At 38.5% G+C, this 19673-nt stretch overlaps 2 protein-coding genes across 2 annotated transcripts; one reads left to right on the top strand and one right to left on the bottom strand.

The window, feature by feature from the left end:
- Positions 1-234: 234 nt before the first annotated feature.
- LOC107388033 (interleukin-21 receptor) lies at positions 235-7608 on the top strand. Its single transcript, XM_015963377.3, has 8 exons — positions 235-402; positions 2058-2175; positions 5563-5756; positions 5844-6001; positions 6419-6593; positions 6671-6761; positions 6841-6919; positions 6986-7608. The coding sequence occupies exons 1-8, from the start codon at positions 327-329 to the stop codon at positions 7412-7414; spliced, it is 1320 nt and encodes a 439-aa protein (XP_015818863.1). The 5' UTR covers positions 235-326; the 3' UTR covers positions 7415-7608.
- On the bottom strand, positions 7605-17790 carry ube2ib (ubiquitin-conjugating enzyme E2Ib). The gene is made up of 7 exons (XM_015963378.3): positions 17643-17790; positions 16302-16380; positions 16126-16209; positions 15870-15942; positions 8955-9064; positions 8667-8746; positions 7605-8396 (listed from the first exon to the last, which is right to left on the bottom strand). Exons 2-7 carry the CDS (start codon positions 16365-16367, stop codon positions 8333-8335), a joined length of 477 nt encoding a protein of 158 aa, XP_015818864.1. The 5' UTR covers positions 16368-16380; positions 17643-17790; the 3' UTR covers positions 7605-8332.
- Between the last annotated feature and the right edge of the window lie 1883 nt (positions 17791-19673).

Genomic DNA, 19673 nt, shown 5'->3' with positions numbered 1-19673 from the left:
TTTAACGCAAAAATGTGTTTGGATGATGTTCAAAGCTGAGTTTAATGAGAAAAGTAGAAAGTATGGTCTTAACGAAATTACACCAACGCTAAAAATAGCTGAGTTATTACTCTGTGTGATAAATCTAGGAGGCTTGTACTTTAATCTGCAGCAGTAACGTGTCACTCAACCAAAATGTAAAGCTACTGTTTAAACAGCAGCACATCCTCTTCCTCCACTGGTGTGGAGGGGCAGACTCCTGCCCTCTCTCACTGCGTGTTCAAGACTTAAGTCTCCTCTGACATCTCGACTTGGTCAGAGCAATAGATCTTCATCCCCCTCTGAGCATGAAGGAGCTGCTGTGGGTCGTCTTTCTAATCAACTTCACTGGCATCGTGCGGCTGCAAGGAGATGTGTTCTCAGGTCAGAATCTGGTTTCATGCATGAATATTCTTCTAATAACTGTGTTTACCTGCAGAAACAAACTAAAAAACTAAAATAAAAAGACATGTTTTTGATTTTTGCTTGCATCTTATTATTTCGCTTTGGGCACGGCTGAGCAATTAACAGCCAAATGTAAGATGCTCTTAAAAAAAGAAAGAAATTGCTGTTTCAGTTGACGATGGTTCATAGACGTCCATTTTTGTTGTTTTAATTTTTTCTCATTATAAATAAAACATGCATATTAAAAATGCACACACGGAAATGTTGATGCAAGTTTTAAAATACATTCAGCGTTGAAAGCTTGAGTCCTCTAATCATTTTTATTCGTGACTTGACGATCTACAAAGTAAGAAAGTGCACAGCAAACTGATTTTGTAGAAAGTAAACAAATGAGGTAGATATTATTAAATTTAAACACATTTCCTAGTTCTGAGTAAAAACATGAGCTACTAGGATGTTACTTTTATTTGCCATTGGCAGATTCTTTTAATCAACCCCCCCCAAAAATTGTGATCATGAGGCAGCAGTAGCTCAGGAGGTGGAGCAGGTTGTTCAGGAATCGGTAGGTTGCAGGTTCAATCCCGGCTTCTGACAGAGAATGCTTCTGTTGTGTCCTTGGGCAAGACACTTAACCTGCATTGCCTGCTGGTGGTGGTCAGAGGGACCGGTGGTGCCTGTGCTGGGCAGTCTCTCCTCTGTCAGTGCGCCCCAGGGCAGCTGTGGCTACATCATAGCTCATCATCGCCCACGTGTGAATGTGTGTGTGAATGGGTGAATGACTGTGTTGTGAAGCACCTTGGGGGGGTGTAGAACCCTAAGAAGGTGCTATATAAAAACAGGCCATTTACCGTGTTTATGAATATTTACCTTATTTTAAGTAGCACCGTTTTTGCAGATAAGACTTTCTTACTTTTAGAATCAAAATAAGATAAAATGTCTAAAATGATCACTTTTCCTTTATTCAGAATCTGTTTTTGCAGTGTGCTCTCTGACTCATTCATCTGTTAGCGTTACGTATCTGGTTTTAGGGTGAACATCAGTCCTCAAGCACATTTTAAAGAGCTTCAAATGAAAGTTGTGAAAAATGCTGTGGAAATCAGCATCATGCTTGTGTTGTGTTGTGTATTTGACTGAGGAGCAGCTTTTGACCTCAGGCTCAAAATAAGTTTTGATAAAAAGGATGAACAACTAAGTCCTTCAGGGGTATTTCTGAGTTAAAAATGCTCATGAAATACGTATGTGGAGTAACCAGGTAGGTAGGTTTTAATGTTGCAAATCTGCAACGCCTGCCTCCAGAGGGTTAATCATTAATTATGTTTTATTTGGAGTTTCGCTTGATGACAGCAAAGAATGAGTCAAATAAATATTTTTTTAAATGACCAAAAAAAAGAAGAAGGTAGCTTTAATTTAAATGCATGTTTCTGAAGAATGCAAGTACTTTGAAAAAAAAGTTGAAATCTGAAGATGTGAAACTTTTCAAATACCACCCAGATGTTTGAAAATGATGTTTAAATGTCTCTGAATGATTTTAGTTCAGAGAGCTCCTGTGAGTTTAAACATACAATAATCATGTCTCGTTATTGTTGAATCAATTAACAAGTGAATGCATGCGTGTGTGTGTGTGTGTGTTTCAGGATTTGATCACCATCTTCACTGTGTGAATGATTACTTGTTGACTCTCAACTGCTCCCTGAAAATTGAACCATCAAGAAATGCTTCCTACTGGCTCACCATCAAGGAAAAGTATACTCTGTGAGGAATCTTCTTTTATTATTTAATAACTCTACTTTAATGTCAATGATGATGATGAAGATGATGATGATGAATGACTATGATGTAGATGATGATGAAGACAACGATGATGATGATATTGATGATAATGATGATACAGATGATGATGTGTCTCTGTTAAAGATTATGATGATGATAACAATGATGATAATGATGATAAAGATGATGATGATGATAATTGATGATGATGATGATGATGTGTCTCTGATAAAGATGATGATGATAAAGATGATGATGATGATGATAAAGATGATGATGATGATGATAACAATGATGATGATGATGTGTCTCTGATAAAGATGATGATGATAAAGATGATGTTGATGATGATGATGATGATGATGATGATAACAATGATGAGGATGTGTCTCTGATATAGATGATGATGATGATGATGATGATGATATGTCTCTGATATAGATGACGATGATGATGATAACAATGATGTGTCTCTGATAAAGATGATGATGATGATGATAACAATGATGAGGATGTGTCTCTGATATAGATGATGATGATGATGATATGTCTCTGATATAGATGATGATGATAACAATGATGTGTCTCTGATAAAGATGATGATGATGATAACAATGATGATGATGATAAAGATGATGATGATGATGATGACAACGATGCTGATGACAACGATGATGATGATGATGTGTCTCTGATAAAGATGATGATGATAAAGATGATGATGATGATGATAACAATGATGATGATGATAAAGATGATGATGATGATGATGATGATGATGATGATGATGATGATGACAACGATGCTGATGACAACGATGATGATGATGATGTGTCTCTGATAAAGATGATGATGATAAAGATGATGATGATAACAATGATGATGATGATGTGTCTCTGATAAAGATGATGATGATGGTGATGATGATGATGACAACGATGATGATGACAACGATGATGATGATGATAACAATGATGATGATGATGTGTCTCTGATAAAGATGATGATGATAAAGATGATGATGATAACAATGATGATGATGATGTGTCTCTGATAAAGATGATGATGATGATGATGATGATGATGATGATGATGATGATGATGATGATGACAACGATGATGATGATGTGGTGGTGGTGGTGGTGAATCAGGCAATAGGAATGTGAGTTCTACCTATAGATGACAGCCTGCTAAGAAGACTGCTTTGGGAGATGGTGTCAAATGCTGCTGAGATCAAGAAGGATGAGAATGGACAATAAACCAGATTCAGAGGCAGTGAGAAGGTCACTGGTGATTTTGAGATGTGCCTTTTCAGTGCTGTGAAGAGGACGGAAGCCAGAAACTGTTCGTAGATGTTACTGGTGATGAGGCGGTTGTGTAAATGAGAGGCAATCGATTTTTCAAGAACTTTGGAGATAAAGGGTGGATTGGAAATACGACGTGGACTAGTAAAGTTAGTGGGATCTAGGCCAAGTTTCGTCTTTTTGGTCATGATGATGACAGTGATGATGGAGTTGATGGTGATGATGAAGGTGATGATGAAGATGATAACAATTACAAGGATGATAATGATGGTATTGATGATAAAGATGATGATGGTGATGATGACGATTACGATGATGATGATGACGACGATCATTGATCATTGATGAAGGCGATGATGATGATGGTGATGATGATGTTGGTGATGGTGATGATGAAGATGATGATAATAATGATGATGATGTTGATGGTGATGAAGATGATGATGATGAAGATGGTGATGATGTTGATGAAGATGATGATGAACGACTATGATGTAGATGATGATGAAGAAGACGATGATGATGATGATATTGATGATACAGATGATGATGATGATGACGATGGTAATGATGATGATGGTGATGTGATGATGATGATAATTACGATGATGATGAAGGTGATGATAATAATGACTGGTGATGATGATGAAGACAATAATGATGACGATGGTGATGATGACGAAGGTGATGATAATAATGATGATGATGGTAATGATGATGATAATAATGATGATGATGAAGATGATAATAATGATGACGATGTTGATGGTGATGATGATGGTGATGATGAAGATGATGACAATAATGATAACGATGGTGATGAAGATGATAATTACGATGATGATGAAAATGATAATAATGATAACAATGGTGATGATGATGATAATTACGATGATGATGAAAATGATAATAATGATGGCAATGGTGATGATGATGAAGAAGATGATAATAATGATGACAATAATAATGATGATGATGGTGATGATGATGAAGGTGATAATTATGAGAATGGTGATGATGATAATAATGATGACAATAATAATGATGACGATGGTGATGATGATGATGATGATGATGATAATTACGATGATAATGATGAGAATGGTGATGATGATGGCAATAATAATGATGACGATAATAATGATGATGATGGTGATGATGATGAAGGTGATAATTATGAGAATGGTGATGATGATGATAATAATGATGACGATAATAATGATGATGATGGTGATGATGATGATAATAATGATAATGGTGATGATGATGATAATGATGATAATGGTGATGATGATAATAATGATGACAATGGTGATGATGATGACGATGGTGATGATGATAATAATGATAATGTTGATGATGATCATAATGATGACAATGGTGATGATGATTATAATGATGACAATGGTGATGATGACGACGATGGTGATGATGATAATGATGATGATGATAATAATGATGACAATGGTGATGATGATGACGATGGTGATGATGATAATAATGATGATGATGATAATAATGATGACAATGGTGATGATGATGATGATGGTGATGATGATAATAATGATAATGGTGATGATGATCATAATGATGACAATGGTGATGATGATTATAATGATGACAATGGTGATGATGACGACGATGGTGATGATGATAATAATGATGATGATGATAATAATGATGACAATGGTGATGATGATAATAATGATAATGGTGATGATGATCATAATGATGACAATGGTGATGATGATGATGATAATAATGATAATGGTGATGACGATAATAATGATGACAATGGTGATGATAATAATTATAATGGTGATGATGATAATAATGATGACGATGGTGATGATGATGATGATAACGATGACAATGGTGATGATAATAATTATAATGGTGATGATGATAATAATGATGACGATGGTGATGATGATGATGATAACAATGATGACAATGGTGATGATGATGATAATAACGATAATGGTGATGATAATAATGATGACGATGGTGATGATAATAATGATAATGGTGATGATGATAATGATATCAACTTTTTTCCTCACAGAGACACATATGATTGTTCTTTGACAATCACCTCGGATGGTTATTTCTGCTCCATCAGAGTGTCAGAAGCAGATGATTATTCCTCAGAGATGTTTACGGACTTATCATTGTATGAAATCTCACTTTGTCAGAGCCAAGGTGGTGGCTCTGACATGTGTGAAGTCCTGGATGAAGCGTACGAGCCAGTTAATAACAGTAAGGAACAGCTGATTTAATGGCCAAGTGTGCGTGTGTGTGTGTGTGTGTGTGTGTGTTTAATGTGATCAAATATCTTCTCACCAGTTAAACCAAACGCACCGTGTTGCCTCACAGTCAGCTACAACTCCAGTGAGTACCACTTCATCTGGAAGAGCACATACGAGGAGTACAGTTCTTCCACACAGCTGCCAAAATATCTGCAGTATCAACTGTTTCTCTACAAAACAGATGAGCATGCTGCGGTACGAGTCACTCTAATAAAAATAATAAAATAAAAATATAAATATGAAATGACATATTGCACCTTGCTGTGAACTGAATGGAGAAATCATTTAAAGACGTATGTTTATATCTTTGAGCTAGACCCTTTCAGTCTGTAGAGGAAATAAAGTCGTGAATAGTCCGATTTCATACTGTAAACATTTTAATTAGTGCACATTCTATTTTTGTTTGCATTTCTTTACCCCTCTTATGTTTGTATATTTTGATTAGTGACTGTTTGCACAAAAATACCAAAATATATTCTTCATAAACGCACGATGCTGTTGTCCATCTTCTTGCTAATAGTTGTTCGGTTCAGTGTCAGTCTTCACAGTTGTTTAGGACAAATTTCATCCCCAAAAACGGAACTTTACTTTCTCTGTTGGCTCTTTGACTAGGTGGGAACCCAAATCAACACAGACGACACCAAAATCTCTGTGAAGGAGGAGAACCTTGTGCCAGACACCAAGTATGCTGCCAGAGTGCGGTCCAGTCCAAACATGGTCCATTATATGGGTCAGTGGAGTGACTGGTCCTCTGATGTTCTTTGGAGGACAGAATCAATTTCAAATGGTGGGTTTGTCCTCCTGAAGCCCTGAACTAGGATCAGATCCTTTGTTCTTCACACACACTTCTGTTGGTCCTCACAGGTTTCCCATCGTTTGAACTGTGTGTGGGGTTTGCTGCCCTGTCAGTGATGGGAGCGGTCATCTTGCTTTTGTGCTACGGGCCTGTTAAAGTGTAAGGCCCTTGTGAGTTTGAATGACGATTCAACAAATAATTTTTTGCTCAGTAAAAACATCCCAACATGTTTCAACAGCTGGAGGCAAAGAACCTTCATCCCAACTCCTGCTCCATACTTCCACGGATTATACAAAGACTACCAGGGAGACTTTAAGGTACTTTGAGCCTTTTTCATGTCAAACATCTGAAGTTGTCGTGTTTCTAATCATTACTGGTTGCAGAGCTGGGTTGTTACTCAAGAAAACCCAGATGCACTGAAAGAAGAGGAAACGCTTCAAATCGACACCCTGATTAAATTTGTGGCCATCCCAGATGATGAGTATCCAGCCATGTTTGAACATCAAGTGATGGAGGGGAGGGAATACAGCAACGTGCCCACCTCAACCTGCGATGCTGACCTCAGCACCCCGGACACAGGCGACAGTGTGGGCTGGCTGTCAGCTCAGGGGAGTTCAGGAAAGACTCCTGCATGGTCTGAAACATGGAGCCCAGCTGATGACTCAGGGTGCTGGCTCAGCAGCGACACCTCTCTGGAGAAAGAGCCTCCCTGGTACTGCAACGAGTACTGCACCCTGAGCTGCTTCCAGCAGTCTGGCTGTGCTGCAGGAGGGCACCAGGGGGCCCTGGCTCAGCACCGATTCTCAACATGAGCACAGCCGGAGAATGAAAGAAACGTTACGCTTGGTTGCATGTTGCTGCATTTATCTACAGCCAGTTTGTCACTATATTCATTTTATCATGCAACATTATTTAGTAGGATACTGCTACTGATGTACATTTATGAAATTCAACATGTTTAAATTGTTCATTGCATTTTCTGCAATAAAAAAAAGACATGGCTACATTTTGTAGAAAGTTTTATTAAGCCAACACATACATGACAAAGCACCATATAACCTTAAAGTCTGAAGTACAGAAGTATAAGCCTACCTGCCTCAGTCACTGTGGCTATTTTCATTGAATCCATAGCAAACACTCTGAATAACAAAAAGACAGCCAAGGCAGCAGATTCTATAGTATATTACAGCATGCTGAATAGAAAATACTGGGAAAGAAAATGAGACAGAGCCATCTAGACACTAGGGAGATACAACGGTAGAAAAGTGCCATTCATTATACAGCAGTTCAAATACTGACAATGAAAGAAGCCAATTTTACATTAAATTTATGGAAAATAAAAGGAAATCAAAAAGGAAGGGACCCTGTGAAAGAGTAAAATAAAACAAAGACTTTGTTTATTTAAATTTTCCATGGACACGGATGACAGCCAGCTTGCATGGAGTCGATGGATCGGAGGCTGTCCCTCACACCACATAAGACAATGTTTTAGAAGAAATGACCTGGGTGCTGCCAAAGCACCCGTCCCCTCTCAGCATAACGCCAACGGGCAATTAAGAAAAAAGTTGAGATGTGAAAGGAGAAGGGATGGCACAGAATGTGTGGAGTTTAAATAGAAAGTCTTTAAGCGAGTCCTGATGTGAGAGGAGCACATTCATCGAGAGACCGAGCGGGGAGGTGATTCTCGTTAAACCCATTCCTTCTGCCGCAGCCGAGCCAGTCTTCGCCTCTTACGGGGGAGAGTACTTTTTGGCTTGTGCTCGAACTCTTTTTTCATATTCTACTCTGTTTTGGCTAAAAGACACAGATAAGAGTCATGGTGGAGCTTTTCTAGACTTTACAACACAAATAAGTACTTAGAGCAAACAAACAAATACATAAATAAATAAATAGATAGAAAACAGAATGAATAAGAACTAGAAATGATCGTTTAATGTTTTGGCCCTAAAAAAAAAGACGCCTTACTAACTTACCTGTAATAAAAGACTAAACTATTTTAGACACTTTATTTTAGATGTTAGTATACTATTAGATACATAGCAGAAGGAATTAAAGGGTATGTACCAGTAGATTGTGTAAGCCTCTGCTTGGGCTGGATCCTGGATATTGGGCTCGTTTAGGAGTTCCTGGATACCTAATAAGATCTAGAAAACAAATATACCAATATTACTGCCAGGTCATATACTAAAGCTTTCCAGAATAAATGGGACTCCTACTAAAGCCAGGTTGACTTTATACCATAAACTTGAACAATAGCTTGTGCATAATTACTATAAGGTTATGGAAAATATGATCAGAGACACGACCAAAAGACTGATGCAGAGTCAGAGTAGTGAATGTAAAACTGCAAACCTGCTTTATTGTGATGGCTGGTCTCCAGTCCTTGTCCTCCTCTAGAATAGATAGGCATACTGTGCCTGATGGATACACATTTGGATGGAAGAGTGGAGGTTCAAATTTACCTGGAAAACAACTCAGGTTTAAGATCATTAACAAAAACCTGATCCAACACATGAATAAACAAACTAAAGGCACACCATTCCTTGAGGAAATGTATACTGCCCGCCTCTTTTCAAACCTAAGGCGAGGAATGACAAGCTGGAATTGGCCAGGCGACCCTTTAAGGCTCCAGCTCACAGAATACACAACACGTTGAAATAGTTTGCAAAGACAATATATTGAATAATTATAAATAAAATAAACAAACACAAATTAACAGGTTCCACTGCTGCAGCACTGATAAATAAGTTAAAGTGCACTTTGAAAGTTCTAGTTCTAGTGAAGATTCAGCTCTGAAGATGGATGCTCAGGTCAATAGCACGGTCAGGTCCTGCTTTTACCATCTTAGACGTATTTCAAAATTAAAGTCCATCCTGAGTGTTCGTCTTCTACAATCTGTGATTCATGCATTCATCACTTCTCGGTTGGTTTATTCAAACTCCTGTTTCTACGGTATCAGTGAGGCGGCTTTGTCTAGGCTTCAGCTTGTTCAGAATTCTGCAGCAAGGTTCTTGACTGGAGCTGAAAGAAGACACCACATCTCACCTATTCTTAAAACGCTTCACTGGTTGCCCGTTAAATTCAGGATCAATTATAAAATTTTACTTCTCACGTTCAAATCCTTGAACGGTCAAGTGCCTCCCTATCTGTGTGATCTCCTTCATTACTATCACCCTCCTCGAGCTCTTAGGTCTGAAGATCAACTCCTCTTAACTGTCCCTAAGGCACGTTTGAACTCGTGGGGAAAGGGCTTTTTCAGTCTGTGCCCCAAAGTTATGGAACTCATTACCACTGCAGGTTAGGCAAGCTTCCTCTATCGGCGTCTTTAAATCTCGTCTGAAGACCCTCTACTTCACTTACGCATTCGATCCCTAATTCCATAACTCCTTAGCTCAACCATTGTCCCTCCTAGACAATTCAATTTTAATTTTGTGTTTTTATATTCTGGTTTTATTTGCTTTTACTGTTAATAGTCTGTTGTTTTATTTCTTTGCTCCTTTTTACATTTTCTATCAACCTGACTATTTTAACTTGTGTTTTCTTGCTTGTTTTTTGTGCAGCGCTTTGTATGGTTGTAATGCCGTGTTGAAAGTGCTATATAAATAAAGTGGTATGGTATGGTAATGATGGCGGTCGTGGCTGTTTGGATCAAACCCTGGGAATAATAACATCACAGAATCCTGCAGTCAGTAAGCACTGAAGAGCGTGCTGTGACTCAGGCACGCTATTAGGGTGGGGTCCCCCCCCAGATTCAAATCGACGCCGATCCGTCCCCCGCACTAAGGCCAGAAAGAAAACAAAATCTGAGGTTATGCGCTTGAAGCTCCTTTTTCCAATTACATTGAATGCAGCATGACGTAAACAAACACCAACTCCAGAGGCACCATAGTGATTGCTGCTAGGATGCAGGATGAAGCGAAAAAGGCAAGCGACGGTCTTTTTAAATACGCAGTAATCAACCGTGTAAGTAGGCAGGACCGATCTGTCTGTTTATGCATGTTGGTTATAGTTTCAGTACATTGTTGTCGGTGTTGGGACTTACTCGTTATAAGCGCCAAAGTCTCATTGCGGACTTTAACAAGTCTCATCTACAAATATGATCCCTCATGAAGTTACTACTTTACACCAGAAGATAGTGGAGATGTGTGACATTCAGGCTGAGCAAAGTTTTGGAGTTTTTAGAGCTTGAAAAACTCCTCAAGGCAAGAGGCTCCCAGTCGGGGAGAGGAGGAGATGTGTGCAGCATGAATAGCGCAAATATTAGATAAAACGTATAATTGCCGACGACAGGTCTGGTCTTTGTTGACTGATCACTTTGTCTGGTAATGACTGACTCGGATTATGAAGCAGAATATTGACTCTGATGAAAAAATTCACTCATCCAGTCGGAAAGCTTGACGCTGCTGCAGCATCAGACAGCTGGTGCTGCACGAGAGGTGTGTGGAGCTTACAAGCTCCAAAAGTTGGGTTTGATGTTGGTTTAACCTTCTTTGGGACGTGATGGATGTAGAAATGATGGTAAAAACACCGCTAACATGACAGACGTAGCGACAATGTAAAAAAAGGCCATAAAAAGAGGCAGATGCCGATGCGTTACATATGGAAGTCAAAGTGTGCCACATGATCATAAAAAAGTTAAATATAAAATAAAATTGAAAAAGAGATTTTTATATTTATATGTAAATTACAACTTTCCAAATATAATGAAAATTTCTAAATAACGTAACAATACGAAGGAACATCTGTTGGTCAGGCTGAAATGTTTGGGAACCACTGCTCTAAGTGATAAGTGATAGGGTTGAGCATCGATTAGAACCGGTTCCAACTGTTAGTTTTTCCCAGAATCGTTCAAAGTTTTTCATTTCGATTCCTAGTTTCGAGTCCTAGAATGCCGACCGGAAGATGAATTTGCGGCCGATTTCCGTGAAAAATAAACGTGATCTGCAAATTGTGATCAACGCTTTTCAGAGCTGACCACACCAGCTGTGTGTGTGTGTGCAGCACCGAGTCCCCCCTCCCCCCACCCGGTGCGTAGCGGCCAAATATAAACAAACACGTCTGCCGAACTTTTACTCCTTAATGTAAACTTTTGGTGGATTTAATAGAAGCGTTAAAGAACAAACTCTGGACGGTGTGAGGTGAGTTTGTCTCACTGCAGAAATAAAAACACACACGGAGCATCAGCAATCAGAAGCAGCCACTCACCAACACTCGTGTGTGTGTGTGAGCGCCAGAAGGCTGAACAATAACCTGTAGAATAATTAAAAGTCATCATGCTAGAGCAGCATTATTTCTAAATAATTCTAATAACAATATTAAAACACACACAAAGTGGTGAACATTTTAATTTCCTTTCTGAACTATTTCTGTTGAGTTTTAATGTTTAAAATCTGTTAGATTGTTACTGACAGCAGCTACATTTAAGTTTCACTTTCTGTTCTGACTGAAGCTGCTGCAGCATGGAGGTGTAGTTCTCAGTCATCCTGGACATGATCATCCTGAGAGTTTTAGCTGAAAACAGCTGGACGTTTCTGGATATGTTGGAGACATTGAGCTTCTCATCCCAAAGGCTTCTTCCAGACTTTGGTTGTGCTCAGAAACAAACACACTGGTTGTGCTGAAAGTCTTTTTCTTTTTTTCTCCAAAACATGTTTTTGTCTAAATGAAAGTGATGTTGTTGTTCATAGAATTAGAATTCATGTTGAAGTTGAGATTATTTCATCAAGTAGGACCTGCGGTTAGCTGGCTCATGTAAAACATGTCATGTCTTGAAAGAATCGGAATCGGGAATCGATAGGAACCGGAATCAAAACAAGGAATTGGAATCGTTCAAAATCAAACGATGGCCAACCCTATAACTGAATATCGTTTTAAAAATATATTTTATGTGCAGTTTTTTTAGGGCTTTTACAGTGGGGCAAAAAAGTATTTAGTCAGCCACCGATTGTGCAAGTTCTCCCACTTAAAATGATGACAGAGGTTAGTAATTTACATCATTAGGTACACTTCAACTGTGAGAGACAGAATGTGAAAAAAAATCCATGAATTCACATGGCAGGATTTTTAAAGAATTTATTTGTAAATCAGATTTTGTATAGAATCAAAATTATTAAAGCTGAATTTATGTTATGTACACACCACACACACATTTATGATTTGGAGATGATTACTATCACTGTCACATGACTAAACAAGCACACATCTCCCCTTCACCATCTGAAACAGATAAATGGAAACAAGATGGAAAAGTATTGGTTGTTAATATCGGCCCAGTTTTATTCATTGGATCGATACAGATATGTTAAAAAAACGACTAACATCTGTCGATACTGATATTCATGCCGATAGATATAAAACTGATCCGGGTCACTTTCATATGTGGTACGGAATTCAATATGATGTTTTTGAAAGTGATTGCAGTCTGAACGGCCATGTCGCATTAAATCTGTCTCCTACATCATCGAGTCAGCGGAGGAGAGCGCCACGTGTTGACATTCCTGAGGAGACGTGCTGACAGAGGGATTCAGGGGTCTATCTGGACATCCTGTCAACTTTTGAAATTAAAAACACAGAAAAGTGTGACAGCAGGAGGTGCTGCTGCTAGAGCCAAGCATCTCAGGGCGTTGGGGTGTGTTCTCCGTGAATGAACTTAATACCAAACATTTTCAGGGAGTACTAATACAGGAAGACGGCGGGAATAAGAAGTAAAATGATTTTTAAAACAGTTTCCAGCCCAAAACAGGAGACTTGACAGGTGTGATCCTGAAATTTTGGGTGAACTGTCAGTGCAGGTTTTCACATCACAACTCCATCCCTCCTGGTTCTGCCTCCACCGACTGTGACTTCTTGGGTGTTCTCAATGTCAAGGCACCTCGCCTTGGCAGGTAAGGTGCCTTGCTTACAAGGACACTGCCCTTCCTTGGTCAAAGAAAACAGTAAATGCAACAGACTTGCATCACGTGACGTAAAGTTGTATTTCATATGTATAAGTTTCAATATAAATGTATAACAAGCCTTTTACTTTTTTTATTGAGTATGTACTGGTTAAAAAAACTAAGTGGGTTGGTGCCCAAAGCAACTAACCAACCATAGATAACTGCTTTGGATCTAAAAATCATTTTAGGTATCAGCCCGATAGCTACAGTTAGTTGACTTCCACTTAAACTGGAAATTTGCTCCAGAAGTAGATGCTGGCTCCTGATCTGGGAAACTTTTGACCAAGAGAAGGCAACAAGGCACCTCATGTGTCCTTGCTCAGTTAGATACATGGCTAACAAACGGAGGACAGACGCCTTGGTACCACATGAACTGATGACGTATCTCAGAGGCAACTGGGACAGGACCAAGGTGAGGATCCTTGACATTGAGACACACCCCTTGTCTTCTGTACAAGCAGGTTGCTTTGGGGCCATCAACCATTCACACTGGAGTGTTCAGTGTTGTATTTCAGTTATAATGTGAAAACACACACACACACACACACACACAGAGGATGTCCCGTTCCGATCACATGATCGGAAATCGGCCCCGATCACGTGGTTTCAGACTCGGGACTCGGGTTTTACTTCCGTTCAAATTATAGGAGAGCAAGTTGGTTCTCCTTAAAGGTTGTCAGGCTCCTCTGATGCCCTTAACATACACACCCAGAAGGAGAACAAAAAAGATCCAGTTTCTACCTATATTAGATTATTTATATGGACTCAGCATAGCGGGGATTCTTCTGAGCAGTGATGAAGAGAGCGGCAGGCAGACCGCTGATTATTCATGAACTCCAGCTGCGTTCTGCACACGGCCACAGTAACATTTTCTGTTTCTAAGTGGCGTCACCAAAAAATACATAATTAACACACAGTCATTCGTGTCCATTCATTTCCTCTCTGGTAAGTTCTGTCTGAATTTGAGCATGACGCGCTCCCGCTGCAGCGCAACTGGCGCAGCCGGTTAGCACAGCGCACACTCCGCTTTATTTGCGGTCAATAGATCAATTTGATCTGCTAGTTAAAAAGTTACTTGTGAGGTGAAAAAGAAGGAAGCAGGCAGGAGTTTTTCTGGAGGACTGGGAGATGCAGGAAGATCAGAGGCAGACAGGACAGGAAGATAGGAAAATAAAAACCAAGAAAACAAAACAAAGTTCTTAAAAAAATAAAATGTAGGTAGATTTACCCCACTACACGTTTGTACCTGTATAAAGCAATCATTTACCAGCATGTAGTATTTATATAGTTGATGAAATTCAGATCATCTTCAAAACTCCGTCCCATACCCAGGGGCGTATCTAAGCATTTTGGGGGCCGAGGCAAAATAGACCCCTGCCAGGTATTTTAAGTTGAAGTGCTATCTGTTTTTATATTAGACTTTTTATATTTGCAATAAAGTCCAAAAGTGAAGAATTTATGTTATTTATTACTTGATTGTTCAAGCTACCTCACAGAAGTGATCTGTTGTTAAATTTTAAATAAAAAGGTAATTAAATAAAAGATGAGGAACATTCTGGAACTGTTTCTTCCTTTTCTTTATTTTTTTTATGTATCGAAAGTACCGGATCAGGACTCTGTATCGACAGATCCTCAAAATCAAATGACTCGGACTCGAGGGCAAAAAAAACCTGAATGGGACATCCCTAACACACACACTTAATAAAAATGAATAAATCGGAATTGAGCATCAAGACCAGCGATGTAAATGTAGCCAAAGTCACGACCTACATGTCCCGTGGATTTGAAACAGCAGGAATAGCCAGGAATAGTTATATTACTGACTAGAGATCCATGATGTGGGGTTTTCTATTGCATTGGATCCTGACACTGATGCTAATACTTAGCTGTCAGGGGCAGCCGATGTGTGACATGCTGCCGATTTTCTAAGGCTGACTTTCATGGGTGACATCTAGAATTTTCCCGCTTTATGTGCATGCTAAAATTTTACTGGTAACATTTGATGTGCATCATTTCTGAACCTGAACCAGTTTAAATACTGAACTTAAACAACTTAAATCTTAATTTAGTGCACAGTTTAGTATTAAAATCAGATCAGAATTAGAGACAGTCTTAAACAGCACAACAAAAGACATGCAGATGCAAGCCTGAGGAAACAAGTCACACCTGCTTATGACGAAACACACAGGGAGCTCATGTATTATTATTAATATTAGTCTGCATTTTCTTTACCATTCCTTCTAACTAGCGAATAAATCTGAGATCAAAGGAAGCTTCTTCTGCATTGTGAACAGGTGTTTGTGTCAACAGTTTAGATACTGAGAGAACTCACATTTTGGAGGTGAAGAAGGATAGTCGTCCTTAAACAACATGCGCAGTTTGAACAAACCTCCTTCCCACGGAGTCTAGAAAGAAACAAGAACATCGGATTCGATTTGCAGAAAAAAAATCGTGTTTGTACAAGCTTGCGGTTTGATTTTTAACAACGCACTGTAAAACTCAAGTTTAATGCAGACATACATCATGCATGTTTGCTACATACAAAACTCCAAGATAGGTTATTATTAGCAGTTGATGTTGGTCTTTACCCCTTTTTTCCCTGGAATTGCACATTCCCAGTTCATGAGATTCATGGTTAAATCTGGATTTTTTGTTGGTACGGCTACAAATCCCTGGAAAATTGATGGAGAGAGTACCACCAGTCATTACAGGAAATGTCTTGATGTGACAGTAAAACAATTAAATCTTCTGAAGCACCACTTACAAATGGATGGTCCTTCCGCCATGCCTTGCGCTCCTGGGCAAGCCGGCTTAGTGCAATGCCTGACATGATTTTCAGACTCCTGAAATGAGAGAAAATTAGAATTCAGAAACAAGGCTTTTAAACTCTAAAAGGAGATGCTGAGATCTACTTCTTAACCTCGTCTTTTGGGCTTATAACAACACAACTATGGACATTTTTTTTTATTTTTAAAGTCCAAGTTAACCATTTTGTATATTCAAAGAGCAGAGAAACATTTTATATTGAAAAAAAAATATATATATATATATATATATATATATATATATATATATATATATATATATATATATATACTGAGCCAGTTTAAACAGATGTTAACAAACTAGATTATAAATTGCCTACATAAATCAACCATCTCATGTACAACAACAAGAAGTTTAAAACAAAATCATTAACTGTGTACTGCTGTGATCAGACAAGAAGACTTCCCGCACATTAAAAGCGTGTGAATTAAGATCATCTTCCTCTATGCCTTTAAAAAGCTTTTATCACCTGAATACAATTAAAACTCAACACAACCTTTACCAACTTGTGATTCCTACAGCAGCGATGTTTCACAGGGTAATGGTGGGAGTAAACAATAATAAACAGGGTCCAAAGTGTCGCCTCGCTGTTTACAAACCACACAAACACATGTAGTTTGGTATCCTTTTCGAAAGTGATCAATAATAATTTTATCGGAATTGAATAAGCATTTAGCAAGTCTAATGCGGGAAATTATCGTTCCTGAAAAGCTAGTGAAGTTAGCCGGTTGTGGTAAACAGGACTCCAGCAGATGCTTTAACGTTTTAGTTTATAACTTATAATCTAAAATAGCCGTCCAAATCTTAATTTGTGATGCTTTATTCGTTTAATACTCACTGAACTATGCTGTAAAGTTGCGTTCAGTGTTTAGAAACTGACGAAAATGGCTAAAGGATTAGCAGGCTAGCATGTTAGCTTGCCAAGCTAACTCATGTGCGCCAGAATCGCGCTGTTAGCGTCAGACACGGCCTGATGCAGCAGAAAAATGCGCAACTGCACTTGATTTAGACACAATTTAGGACGACAGATAAGTGGCAACCGCTCTAATTTTGACGCTAATCAGTACCTACGAGACTGCTTTGGCAGGGAACGACAGGAAAAGGCATACAAGGAGCAAACATGTGACAATCCTTTAAATATATAGGGACAAAGAAAGCCGGAGCTGAAAGGCGCACATTTATGCGTTACCAAACTAGCGAAAATGGCGCAAATTGAAGCGGGCAAAATATCACGATACACGAGAAAACTAAAATCTCTGCGATTATGATGAACTCCTACCTCTCAGTGTGGCTGTACTGGCTTCGATAATAAAGCGAAATGAATTAATCGAGCTCGAATCTCGTTAAACCTTGTAAAGTTTCCCTCCCGAAAAACCAACCGCTCAGACTCCGGAACAGAAACAGTGAAGCGAAATAATTACCAGTCCTTCACTTCCGGTTTTGCTTCAATACGTGTAAGGAGATCAGACAAGGCATTAATCTACATTTTAACTGTTTGTGTTTTAACGCACCAAAACCACACATATTTGTCATGTTAGCCTCCATTATAACGTTTCTAGTGATGCCGATAGTGTACAGGGAACGCCAAAGGTTACATGAACTATTTGTCGTTTCGAACATGCACACCTGTTTTAAAGAAAATACATAGGTTTTAACGATCTGGAAGGATTAACTTAAGTGTAGGCTAAAACTTTTAACAGAAAAAATGAAAACTTTTACACCGGAAGTGCAGGAGTGTTGTTCACGTTGTAGGATTTCTATCTTGTATCGCATATCATCTTTGCTTAGACAACAGGCCGTTCAGCCTAGTGAAAGTTTTGTTTTTACGGCCAAGTTTCATTTATTTGCGTGTGCATTTTAACACAGTTTAGTGACAGGTGTACATTGATCCAAATAAAAATAAAAACTTTACTTCAGGCTACTGGTAATTCTGACTGACGACACCAGAGGACGCCATTTACTAATATTTCACATTTTTACTTGTGGTTCATTGGTCTGGTGTTGGGACAGCCTAAAAATATTCACATCAATCAGATGCAAAAGACGAAAAAGGTCAGACACAAATGCAAGTAGACAGGTGTGAATGACAACATTTTTATTGGGTTTACTTATGCAAGACCATATAAATTTATGTCTTACCCCTCAACGTATATTTTAAACATTGCATAAGATCATGTAGAGGTGGTCTATGTAGTGATATGGTAACCCTACTTAATAATGAAACTTAAGGAAAAACGGCATTCATTCCTTCTGATTAAACATTGTGATCATCCATCATGCATTACAGTGGGTGGTTAATGATTTGAATGCAAAATAGACAGGGCACTTAAAAGTATTAGGCTACAGATTTGATACGTTTCTATCCATTAGATGAATGATTTTCCATGTCTGATCGGTGATGAGACAACCTGTATAAGAAGAGCATTAAATGCAGCATTAGAGAGGTTTAACACCATAAAAACAAATATATATCAGAAGTTACAACCGAGCAAAGCAAATAAAACACACCTAACAACTGACGAAATGTCTCAAAGGAAAACTCAAGTAAACCTTAGCTCTGAGTTAACACAGGTCATGTTTTCATATATCAGCTATTAGATGAGATGTGGACACAAGAATCAAGCATAGCAGATTAGGAGTGACATATCCCTTGTCTGAAATAAAGTTTGATTGATTTGATTGATTAGGAGTGGGTAGAATGGAAACCTCGAGATAAACCTGCATGGTGGAGTGATAATCCAGGAAGTGCTAGTTGCCATTGGTGAAGTCACACAAGTCAGACGTGGGTTAACGTGTGTGAAGGAGTGCAAGACAGTACATATTTGGAAGGCTTCAGAATACTACAGCAAATGTAAACATAGCCTAGCTCTGGCAGGAGTTCCAGTCTACTTCCATTAAAACCTCTGTACAGATTTCAACTTTTGCACTTTAAAAGCCCTTGTGTGTTTATACAATTGTGTCTAACTCACTTAAAAAATAAAATAAACATGCATCCAGATTTTTTTCTGACAATATAAAAACTTGTTTTAGTCAAGTGTATACGTGTGCATGTGATTAACTGGAGGTTTGCGTGTCATTAACAAGTCTATGTACAAAGTGTGCCAGCATTAAGAAACATTTACTTGTCCCTGACACTAAGATCAATGTCTAATCTACACAAAAGACATTGGATTTTGGTCACTGGGAAAAAAAAGGCAACACTAAATGATTATTTGTGAATAAAATATCAAACCTATTAAAAAAAAACTTAAAACAACGGTCTTAAAAAAGAAAACTGCGGTATTTACATTAGACGGCATCACGGGCTGCA

This window comes from Nothobranchius furzeri, chromosome 16 (assembly GCF_043380555.1).
Source record: "Nothobranchius furzeri strain GRZ-AD chromosome 16, NfurGRZ-RIMD1, whole genome shotgun sequence".
Taxonomy (NCBI): domain Eukaryota; kingdom Metazoa; phylum Chordata; class Actinopteri; order Cyprinodontiformes; family Nothobranchiidae; genus Nothobranchius; species Nothobranchius furzeri.
This window is presented reverse-complemented; position numbering and strand designations above follow the sequence as displayed.